General features: G+C 43.8%; 1 protein-coding gene and 1 non-coding gene across 8 annotated transcripts in view; one reads left to right on the forward strand and one right to left on the reverse strand.

Annotated features, from left to right (window-relative positions):
- The window catches only part of HHAT (hedgehog acyltransferase), a 340,597-nt gene that overhangs the window by 26,735 nt on the left and 301,713 nt on the right, over window positions 1-12,149 (forward strand). For all 7 annotated transcript variants that reach the window (XM_025429844.3, XM_025429840.3, XM_025429839.3 and 4 more), the window contains exon 3: window positions 1,725-1,792. In XM_025429844.3, the coding sequence (XP_025285629.3) occupies window positions 1,725-1,792 (68 nt within the window). The remainder of the gene's footprint in view (window positions 1-1,724; window positions 1,793-12,149) is intronic.
- On the reverse strand, window positions 9,513-9,627 carry LOC112649016 (U5 spliceosomal RNA). Its single transcript, XR_003129438.1, has one exon. It is a non-coding gene; the product is annotated as a U5 spliceosomal RNA (small nuclear RNA).

Consider the following 12,149-nt stretch of genomic DNA (forward strand, 5'->3'; position numbering starts at 1 on the left):
GATACTGATTCCATGTTGGCATCAATAAAATATACTAAACTGAATTTCGTCCTTTTTTTTTGTGTGTGTGTGTGTGTGTGTGTGTGTGTTTACTTTTTAAAATTGTGTCTCAGTATTCCAATTGGACCGCACTGGACAGGATTTCATTATTCTCCTACCTGTGGAAGATTCCTTTTTCCCACTAGAGGGAGCTGCGTTCCAGTTTCAGGAAGTCTGGTGCTTTTAGCATGTGAAATCCGCTGCTTCTGAGTGTACTCTTAAAAAAGAAGCAAACAAAAACGAAACCCAAACAAGTGTCTTCTTTGTTTCAATTCTGCCCAATTCTGATGTTTCTGGAGGTTGCTCTTTGTAGGTAAGAGAAGCCAAAACAGAAGAGGCAAGAGGCAGAGAGATTTTCCACCCTCTGCGTTAATGGATTTTAGGAGGTCCCTGTTAACTTCTTTGTTGGATTGCAGTAGCTTGCTGTTTGTTTGTGGGCTCTTCTCTGGGACCCGAGTGTGTGCACAGTTCATGGGGCCCACCCACAACGTGACGTGTGTGCAGCTGTGACAGAAAGGACCAGAGCCCTGCTGCAACCACAGTCCTCCACAGCAGCCCCTGGACCACGTGGGATGCAGTGTGAACGTGTCCTGGAGTTGTGCCCTGTGGCGCCCTGAGCCAGTGCTCACCACCCCGCCTTTTCGGTTGTTCCTAGGGGCAGTGTTGCCCGTGGCTGGAGGCTGGGGCTGTTGTTTGCCTCTGGTGTGTGTGGGATTCTGTGTCTGGATCCTGCTGTGAAATCAGCTTGTCAGGATTATGTTTTAATGACTACACTCCTGGTTTTCCTGCAGTCTTTCTGTGTAGTTCCTTTTTGGTGCTTCTGTGGTTTTTGTAGGTTTATTGGTCTGATAAGTATTGGTTTTTCCTTGTTTGTGCACTCTGTGTCTTTGGGGGCGACCTTTGGACATTCTGGTAGCTTCATCACTACCTTTATGCTGAGGAATCCCTAGTCTTCATCTCCAGTTTAGGGTACTCTTGAGGTCCGTCCATTCCCATTGGGCTGCCTACGGGACAGTGCATAGGCACCTGAGCATTCCTTACTTCCTTACACGGCATTCGTCAGCACTGTTGGAATTTATTGTTACTGGTTCATCTCTCTTCCCTGGGATACGATGAGACCCAGGAGGGCAAAGGCCATGCCAATCTTGTTTCATTCCTGGTATATCATGACATGTGCCTGATTATTGTACACCCTTAAAAAGTATTTGAGTGACTATTTTGTTATACTTTTTTGTTTTAAACCATTTGTGTACTTATTACTATCATATAGTTTCATTTTATAATCTTGTTAGCATTACATCCATGTCATGGAGCTATCACCGTCATTTTGTGGTGTGGTCTGTTTAAAATAACTTTTTTACCACCTATCACAAGAGAGGCATTTGCACCAGTTCTTTCCTTGCTTCCTTCCTGGTGCTGGAAGCTTTCTCTCTTGATCCCTCTCCATTTGTGACCCTTATTACAGGTTGAAGGGGACATTTCCATCAGCCCCACTACGTATCTCCAGGAACTTAGGTCTAGAAAACTAGAGCGGAAGGTCAACGAATCTGACATGTCTCCATGCCTGTAGCTCAGTGCACAGGCAGCTTTTCCAGGACATATTCCAAATTCTCTTAGTGTCTCTCCTATAAAACCAACCCAGTTTTAAATCAAGCTGACTAATGAAACACTGTTTTTCTTGTCAGAACATGAAGAGGAGCTGGACCGACAGTTTGACCTGGAGATTGGCACTTTATTTGGAGGATTAAAGAAGGTACTTAGTGGATAAATGATAAAGCTTCTCAATTTTCAAACCTGGTTTCAGTATTTTGCATTACTTTTGTATTTGGCTAGTGATGAGCTGTGTATTTGTTTTTCTAAGCATTTTGATAGGTTTTTATTTATATTCCTTTATTTTGATTTTTAAAATGGTATTAAAAAAACCATTGCTTTTGACTATTTTCCCTCTAAGTATGTAGTGTGCCAGATATATTTTAAGTTCAATCTGTGTTTGTGGGCTGGCTTGGGACATAAAATAATGCTTGCATTCTAAGTCCCGAACATCTTACAAATGAGCTTTTGGAAAACAATTCATTTCCAAACTGGGCACTCCCATGCTGGTATTTTTCTACTGTAAGAGTTGCAGGTTTTGCTTAGAATTGTAGCACATTTACTTCATTTTCCATTTTGATTTTCTAGGGTAATCTGTCCTTTCTTTCCAGCTCTGGCTCTCTGTGGAGCCACTGTATTAGAAGGAAGGCCCGGGTTTTTCTGGGATTGGGAAGCCATTCCTGCACGGGGTGCCATTCCTGGCTTTTGTTGTTCTGCCCAACAGAAGTTTCCCTGAAAAGTTGGATGCAAATTGAGCTTTCATTCATTGCATCCATTTGTATGTGTTTTTGATTTAAATAAGCCCTTTTAGGCTATTATTGGTAAGATTGTTAGGTTATTATTGGTAAGACTGTAAGGCCTATGGTATTGTACCCACTTCAGAGATGAGGAAATCTGGGAAACTTTGGTCATAGTGGAATTTGAGACGGAGCAGGAGATAGCCCTTGTGGGTGTCTGAGATCTGCTCTTTAGAAATATTTCACTATTGGATCTCCTACAACAGAAAAAAATGGTGATCTCTCTCTCTCACACTCTGTTTTTCCCCCCTCTTACAGTTACAGTTCAGGCATTTCAGACAATACTGAATTGTTTGCCAGGGGAAAAATAAACAAACCCATTTTAGACTAAGAGACTTTAAGCTCTTGAGAAGAGAAGCAATTGCAAGGCAGTATGAGCAGCTGAACAGAGGGTCAGGCCCCAGCAGGTTCTGGAGCTACCGCAGCAGATTTCATTGTCAGGGGGCAGGCGCCGTCCTGCTGTGTGTGCCACTTCCAGACAAAGGGGCTTTGTCTTTGCTGACTTCCCAGCTCCTGTCACCACTCCTTCAAATCTAGCTGCTTGGTTCCCCGCCAAGGCTGTAGAGTCCAGGGAGATGACCTTTGCTAAGCATTTTCCATGACAGACCGCCTACCCCCCCAATCCCCACCCTCCATAACAGGGCGTGGGGTCAGGGGATGTCAATCTTCAGGACAACCCTGCCTTTGTGGAAAGGTGCACAAGCATAGATACACGCCCTTGGAGCTCAAGGACTCAGTCCTTTTCCATTCTGAAAAATCTCTGTCCGTGCCTCTGTTTATCTGACCATCCATCCACCTGTCTGGTGCTGTTGAGCACCTCTTGCTGTCCTCATCTTTCTACATCTCATCCTTTGTAAATGGGGTGGGTAGTTTGGAGCCTAAGAATTTAGGGGGAAAATGAGGAGTCCTGGTGGATAGTCAGTAGATGAGGGCAATTGATACTGTGTCCTTTGTGAAGATCCTAAAAGACCCTGGGGCCATCTGTAGCACTAGGGAGTTCACAGATGTCTGCTGACCATCTTCTTTCAGCAAATATAGAGGCCTGCCAGGTTCTGGACACTCCTTGATGAGTATTTCCCTCCTTTGAGGTTATGGGAAGTGGTAAACAAATGCAACCCTGTTCTAAACTCTAATCAAAAGAAGATATTTGGGGAGAGTAGGAATTGTGAACTTTAGAAAAAAAGTTTTAATGTTCTCTGACCAGTCCAGCCCTCAAATGTTATGGCTGCTAAACTCAGCACTACTGACATTTTAGACCATTGTTGTGGGGGAGCTGTTCTGGACATTGTAGGATGTGTAGCAGCATTCCTTGGGCTCTGCCTAATGTATGCCAGCAGCAACTACTGACCCAAGTCATGCCAATCAGAAACGTCTCCAGGCATTGACATGTGTCTTGAAGAAGTGCTGGTCTATGGCAGTATTAAGGGGCTCTCCTCAAACAGCCTTTGCCATTTCTGATTTGCCATTTCTTTTGTTCAGCCTGATTCCTCTTCGGGATTGTATCTCTCCCCTTCCCTGTCTGGTCCTTTTTCGCTCCTTACATCTGCTCCCTGTCATAGAAGCATTGCCTGGACCTCTGAGCTGGGCTTACTGCTCATCATTCCCGACACTTCCCTGCCTCTCTCTCTATCCCCTTGCACACATGCTACTTTTAATGAGGGTGTGTCTGTGCCCAAGTCTGTACAGAGTGTTGGGGACACAATAGTGAACCAGACAGACAAGGTTCCTGTCTCATTGTCTCTTAATGGGGACAGATCGAGGTAAGTAAATCACGCTCAATGATATGAATAAAATAGTTAGGGTGATACGCCATAATGCTTTGGATTGTGTTTTTGTGTCCTACAGTGATATATTTGTTCAGTTGTATTTTATATTACCCATTCTCCACCAGACTGTGAGTCCCACAAGGACCAGGCTGAGATTTCATCAATCTTATATCTTTAGTGTCTAGAATAGAAAAGGTAAGTATTCTATTGAATGTAACTGCAGGAAAGAGTGAATAACACTGTGCCAGGTTGCAACATTGGAGTAAAATGCATCAGTTCGAACTGTATGTGGAGAGACATAGAGGTAAACGCTGCGTGGGACGGCGTGTATAGTCAGAGCAGCGAGACACCACTGTGACCCAGGTGATCACAAAACTGCTTTTGGGAGGAGGAAGCTGCCATACAGCGGAGGTCCACAGACTGCTAGGATTGGGCAAGGTCATCCTTGGAGGAGATATTGCTCCGAAGGGGCTTGTCGTGATTGGGAAAAGGAAGGAGGTATTAGGGAGGTGCTGATGGAGGTGAAGATGCTGAGGATAGTGAAGGGCATCTGGGGCTGACCCCAGTCCTCCAGTTTTTGATGATGTTAGAGTTGGAGCGTTATAGCCCAAGTCAGGAAGGCCTTTGGGCCTGGTAATTTCTTTGGCATAAAGTTGATTGCACTTGCTGAGAGGCCAGATGTGGTGGGGGAGCTTGTGTAGATGCAGCTGTCAGCGACTGCTCACATCCCATATGCTGAGACATTTGCATTCTCCTTTGCAGTGTCTGCTCTTCCTGGCTTGGAAGTGCCCCTTCTCGCAGGCTCCAGTGGCTTCCTGGAGCAGTTGCGTGCTGGGAGCCTGTGGGTGGCCAGGGATGGGCCCTGCCGCCGGGTGCTTTTCCAGTTCTGGCCATTCTCTGTCTTGGTGTGTGGTGATCTCCTTGTCTTCTCTTGCTGCGACTTTTCCGGCTCATGGTCCTAAAAGAAAGGAAACTTTTCAGGGCCTGTGTTCCTTGCTTGTGGTAGTAAACAGTCTTCTGGACAGTCTGAATCGAACTGATACCAGTGAAGCTCTGTGTCGGGTTGTACTATCGTGAATTTTTTTTCCCTTTTATTATTTCGGATTCAAGGCAGTTGGCATAGTGAAAGGAACACAAGTTTGGAGTTGGATGGACTTGAGTTCACGATGCGGTTTACCGCATTTTGGAAAATCTTTTACCTTCTCCATGCCTTAGTTTTATTATCTGGAGCATGGGAAGGGAAGGCTGTGGGGGAAAGAGATGCTGAATAGATTACACCCAGCCTGGGTGTGCCTGGTGCAGAATGGATGCCCAGTACATGTTTTTGCGCTGGTGGTGGTTTCTTCCTTCCATGGGAAACCTCTTTGTTTCAGAGTTAAGATTTGCTGGTTCCCCTTCTCTGGCAAGCAAGTGATGTTCTACAGAGAAGCATTCACATCTAGACGGGGGTTGCTACTACAGGGAGTTCCCAGAAGCCTAATGTATTAACGAAAAACTTTACATGTAATCAATTCCTCCTTTCCTGAGGACCCCCCTTCCCGTGGCAGGTTCTGGAACTGGGGCATCCTTGTAGATAAGAAGTTCTTTGAGAAGTGGAATCAGAGAGGAATTTGCAGCATCTGTCAGAAGGGTTAGGAAGAAAAGACAAGATCAGAGAAGGGAAGCTTGATCACTGGAGTCTTTGAATATGGAGAGAAAAGAGGTGCTTTTCTAAAGTACAGACACAGTTTTTTAGCACTCATGTTTTACCTATACAGATTTTAAGATTCAGCTCATTTTTTAATTCCTCTGTACTTCAACACTTTAAAAAAGCAACAAGCTCTGTTTGATTCACTGAAAGAATATTCCTTGAGCGTCTACGGTATAAGAGGCTTCTGGGGGGTGGTGTGCTGGGTGCTGGGAGGCCGGGATGTTCTGGGCTCGGTCTCTCTCCTTGCTGGGCCCTGGGTTTGGGGGAAGGTGATGACTAGACCGTGGGGTGTGCAGAAGCTGAAGGCGCGTATGACTTGGACTCATGGCAATTCCAGCTGAGGTCTCGGGAGACAGTGGGGAGAGGTGGAGGAGAAGCACAGCATGTATTTGCACCTGCAGGAGAAAGCGAGGCTGGGAGGCCAGGCCGGGTGTCGGGAGGAGGATGGCACAACATAGAGGCTGACCTCAAAGGCTGTTGGGCACCTTGTGTGGAGTCTGGACTTTATTCAGAAGGCAGTGGACAGTTACTGAAGGGATTCAGGCCATTGTCCTTTCTTCTGTGGCCTGTTTCAGGGGCCTTGTGATTTTCCTGCCCTGCCTACCCTGAACCTCCCCTTACCTGACCTGACCTCCTCCTGTTTCCCAGGATCTGTGCGTCCCTGGAGTTAATGTCCTGAGATGTGTGTCTCCTAATGTGCCGCAGAAGCCATTGGTGCTCCCCATTTCTTGTAGTGGAAGGTGCAGACTCCATAGCTGACCCGCAGCCCTGTTTGGCCACTGACCCTACCCCAGATCCTGGTGCTCACCCTTGGCTGCTAAGTAACAGGATTGTCTGCCGTCCCCTGAAGATGCCTTGACGTTTCCTACACGGGACAGTTCCTGCAGGCTGGTGTGCGCTTCCCCTCCGCTTGAGCAGCCCACAGGGAACCTTCCCTGACTCGTCTCCCAGTTGGCAATTCTTTCTTCTATGAGTTCCATTCCCAGGACTCCTTCCTGAACCTATGTTATCTAACAGTTATCTGTTTTAGATGTAAGAGGATCTTTCATCTCTGCCCCTCCCTGCCTGACACTTAGCAGGTATCCAGTAACGTTCGTTGGATTAGGGTGAACGTGCCTGTCTCATTGGGGGCCTATTTTAAAGGAATATTGGTCCCTCAGCAACACCGGCTTTGTTGCATGTGTCTAAATTCTGGCAGGTTTAGAGAGTTTAGGTTTTACCTCATTTTCATTAAGCCATACCCCCTCAGAGATGATCCCAGTGTTCCTATTATATCTCTGCCTCCTTCCATCTGATGGGCGCAGATTAATAAGCAGTTTGGCTGTGCGTGAGAACTTCCAGCCTGTCCTTATTAACAGAAAATTGGATTTTATGCAGCTTTGCCCCTTCACAGAGGGGCTGCTCAGCAGAGGCATATTCTTGTACCCTCTGCCGGCCCCTCCAGGCAAAGAGAGTGTGGGCTGAAGAATCTCCAAATGGCAGGGGCAAGAAACGCACAGACTAGTGGTGGAAGGAAGGTTCGTGAGCACATGTTGGGCTTAATTCCCTCTTAATGTGAAGAACTCCTGCTCTTTACCTGTCTGTACACTCTGATCTAGTCTCATCCCTGCTGGATTTTCTCACTGATGTGTGGAAGATTTGCAGGGAGGCAGGAAAAAAAAAATACATGGTGATGATTTCCTGGAGAGGATAGAAACAAGTGTCACTCTCTGCCTTATGTAAAAATAGGATCTGCAATGCACATGGATACACACGAAATTTGCTTATTAACCCTTAGCCACCAGGTCCCTGCTCTGCCTTCCTCTCTTTTATATCTACTAGTTCATAGAAAATATTATTTCATTATAAAGGCACTTGAAGGAGCCAGGGAAAATAAGGTGAAGTTAGAACCAAGAGTTTAGCTGTGCAAAATGAAGAGATCTTGTGTGTGTGTGTGTGTGTGTGTGTGTGTGTGAGTGGGAGGTTGGGAGAGGGATGAATAGAGACAGGGTGGGTATTCCCCATGAATACTTAGATCATGTGGTGGGGATATAGGATTTGAATGAGAAATTTCTCAGCCACAAACCAGTCAGTTTACACGTGACTGTTTGCTTACCAACTGCTTTGCAGCCCAGGCTGCAGTGTGGCAGGTACTGGGGGTTAAGGGAAGGAACAGGTGTGGTTTCTTTCTCAAGTTGCTTATCCTCGGAGAATGCCAGGCTAACATACAGCTTTAAATAGGGATGATGCTCTGTGTGTTTAACAATGGGGAGGGGCATCAGTCAAGGCAAGCAGACACCAGTGGTATACAGCCAGGACAAATGGCCCAATTTGTGTGTCCTGCCTGAAAATTAGCCCTGGCATTACATTGAACAAAGCGTTTCCATGTGTGTGACTGTCTCTTGTCAAAGTGTTTCCACATGCACGAGTGTCTCTTGTTAATATAGCCAAAAATTGCTGGGAGGCTCTAGCCTTGAAATGACTAGGGAAGCCTCCCCAGAGGAGGTGGATTTGAGTTGAGCTTTGAACAGAAGGGTCATGTTCTGAACTGACCCAGGCCTGTTTGGTGGCTCAACAAAAATCAGATTCTTTGGTTTTATTCTTGGTGGGTCCCAACAGTTGGAGATATGTAGGAATTAAATGTCTTCCTGTCCCACAACCTTGCTGCCAAGTGGTATTTTATAGGGAAAGACTCTAGATCTGAAGTGTGTCATGTGTGCAACATTTATTAGTAGCCGAATACAAAATTTACCATCAAACCTGTTTTTGGAAAGCTCAAGAAGCCTCTGTTCTCTGCCTTCAGGTACTCCAAGGAGCAGGAAGGATTCATCTGAGGCTGAGGCAGTCCTACTCTGTGGATGAGAGCAGACTGCTAGTCGGGTCAGGGGATCATCTTGGGAAGCGAAGGGACACAGAACCAAAGAAGGACTAGACTTGGGGCGATTCTTCCCAAAGCTCTGGGCTCCGGCTCAAGGGACTCAGGCCTCATCCTTACACGAGAGTATTAGTGCCTGAGAAAATCGCTAAACCCCCCACCTACATTGAACACCACACCACCTCTCTCATTTGTAAATTATTTATTTATTTCTAACATTGCTTATGCTAATAAACTATCAGGTGCTGCTCTAGAACCAATATGGGAATTATTCAAATTGCAGCCCTCTGGGACTGGACTTCGGATTAGGACATTCCAGTGCTAACTCCTTCCTTAATTTACACAGTGTGTCTTCTATAAACATTCTTACAGGATTCAGAGACAAGCAGTAGAGATCATTCTAGTCCAGGCAGTTTGAACTGTGGCTTGAGGCTGAAATTTGGGGAGAGCTGTGGGGAGGAGAGGAGATACTTCCTTCTTTCAGCACATCCCCTAAAAGTAGTGTCTGTCAGCATTCGTTAAAAGGCTATTGCCTTTTAAAATCATGACATGACCGTTGATAAGTCTCTGTTAAAAAGACCTTGGAAGCAGCTGCAGGGTAGGAGTAAGATCCTGGGGCCTGTGGGAGATGTGAATGTGCTCCCGGTGGGCGAGGGCTAGTTCATCAGAATTTTGCTCCCAGGTTTCATGGAAACGAGAGCAAAAAAACAAAAACCCAGCACAGATACCTGCTATTTTCCTAAAAAGGTCAGATCTTTCATTCAAACCAGTAAGACAGCCTCACACAAAGCAAGGCCTCAAAAAATTAGTGAAAGACTCACTTGTTTCTCTCCACGGAAATCTTTAGTAAAAGGCGAAAGATTTATTCGATCTGAAGAGAAACCAGAGTATGAGCTTTGGTCCCCCCAATCTCACTACTCCAGTAACTGCAACTCCTAGTTCACTGATGGTGGCTCTTGATCCATGAGAGCTACTCCCTACCTTAAATTTTGCACAAGATATTCTGTAAGTAAACTTCTCATAGTCAGAAATGTCCAGTTGGAAGAAAGAATCTTTTAAATTTGAAGAATTGTCCTGTAAGCAGGGTACCATGGGTATGCAAATGAGAAGTCTGAGTTTGAAGTTTCTTCAAATATCTTTGTATTCGCATCTGCTTCTGGAGCCACCATTAGGGGGCGAAGCAGAAGTCTGTCTGTCTCCATATGTTGTTCTGGTTCAACCACAGAAATTCCAGTTTTTTATTGGGACTTGGAGTATGGTTCCCTTGCTTTCTTTTGCTACCCCCTAACCGCCAACGCAAGCAAGATACAGAACCACAAAGAACTCCCTCTTGTTTGCTTTCTAGTCACGCCTATCCTGCTCTCCCATCCCTAACCCATGGAAGCCACTTGTTCTGTGTCTTATCTCGTCATTTTGTCATTTAGAGAGTGTTATGCAAATAGAATCATATAGTATGTAACCTTTTGAGACTGGCTTTTTAAAAAAAATTATTCCCCACTCAGCATAACACCCTTGAGAGCCATCTGAGCTGTGTGTATCAGTAGTTCATTCCTTTTACATTGCAGGGTCTTAGTCTATGACACAGATGGACCATGCTTAGTTTGTTCACATATCTCCCAGCAGCTGGTATTCTCAACACTCTAAATATTAGTTGTTCTGATAGAAGTGCGGTGATAGCTCATGGTTTAATTTGCATTTCTCTGACAGTTAGTGATGCTGAACATCTTTTCACATGCTTATTGGTCATCCATATATTCTCTTTGGTAAAATACTATTCATGTCTTTTGCCAGTTTTCTCCCAGGATTGATTTTTTTTTTCCTGTTGAGTTTAGGGAATTCTTTATATAGTCTAGGTACTAGACCTTTGTCAGGTGATTTGCAATTTTTTTTTGTTTTGTTTTGTTTTTTGTTAGTAGCTTGCTTTTCATCCTCTTAGAGTCTTTCCCAGAAGTTCAGTTTATTGAATTTTTTTTCTCTGATTGTGCTTTTGGTATCATTTCTAAGAACTTTGGCCTAGTTGTATGGCCCACAGATTTTCCATTTTTCCTCCCAAAAGTATCATAGTTTTGCATTTTACATCTAAATCCATGTTCCATTTTAATTTAAAAAAACATTTTATTTGTTTATTATTATTATTATTTTTTAAAATTTTTATTTATTTATGATAGTCACAGAGAGAGAGAGAGAGGCGCAGAGACACAGGCAGAGGGAGAAGCAGGCTCCATGCACTGGGAGCCCGACGTGGGACTCGATCCCGGGTCTCCAGGATCACGCCCTGGGCCAAAGGCAGGCGCCAAACCGCTGCGCCACCCAGGGATCCCTATTATTATTTTTTAAAAAAACATTTTATTTTATTTTATTTTATTTTATTTATTTATTTATTTATTTTTTAAAACATTTTATTTTAAAGTACTCTTTTCACCCAATGTGGGGCTCGAACTTACAACCCTAAGATCAAGAGTCACATACTCTACCAACAGAGCCAGCTAGACACCAACAGAGCTAACATAAATTAATTTTTATGTTAGCTTGGGTAGAGGTTTATTTATTATTATTTTTTGCTGTGGATATCCAGATGCTGCAGCACCATTTATTGAAAAGACTATTCTTCCTCCATTGAATTGTTTTTGTACCTTTCTAAAGAATCAACTGGCCAGACTAGTATGGGTCTATTTTTTGGTTTTCATTTCTGTTCCATTGATTTGTGTATCTGTCTTCCCACAAATGCCACATTCCCTTGATTATGGATAAGTCTTAAAATCAGATAATTTTTCTATTTTATTCTTTTTCAAAATTGTTTTAGCTCATTCAGTTCCTTTGCCTTTCTGTATACATTTTAGAGCAAGCTTTTTTCTATATCTACAAAACATTTTGCTGGGATTTTGATATGAATTCTGTTAAAACGTAGATCAGTTTGGGAATATGATGTCTTTACTGTGTTGAGTCTTCCAGCCCATGAAGGCAGCTGGATCTATTTACCTCTTGATTTCTTTCATTAGCATTTTGTAATTTTTAGCATACAGATTTCATACATGTTTTGCAAGATTTATGCCTAAGTATTTTGTTTTACTTTTCTTAACACCTAAATTTACTTTTATATTTTTATTTTAAGCAAACTCTATGCCACATGTGGGGCTTGAACTCACGCCTTCAAGATCAAGACTTGCATGCTCTACCAACTGAGCCAGCTAGGCACCCCTAAGTATTTTATTTTTTGAGCAATTATAAATGGTCTTACAATTTTCATTTCAATTTCTACATGTTAATTGCTAGTATATAGAAGTATAATTGACTTTTATATTTTGATCTTGTATCCTATGAATTTTCTGAACTCATTTATTATAGGAAGTATTTTTTCCCCTTTTTTGACTTGTTGAAATTTTCTATATAGACAACCGTGTCATTTGCAAATC

Source organism: Canis lupus, chromosome 7 (assembly GCF_003254725.2).
Source record: "Canis lupus dingo isolate Sandy chromosome 7, ASM325472v2, whole genome shotgun sequence".
NCBI lineage: Eukaryota > Metazoa > Chordata > Mammalia > Carnivora > Canidae > Canis > Canis lupus.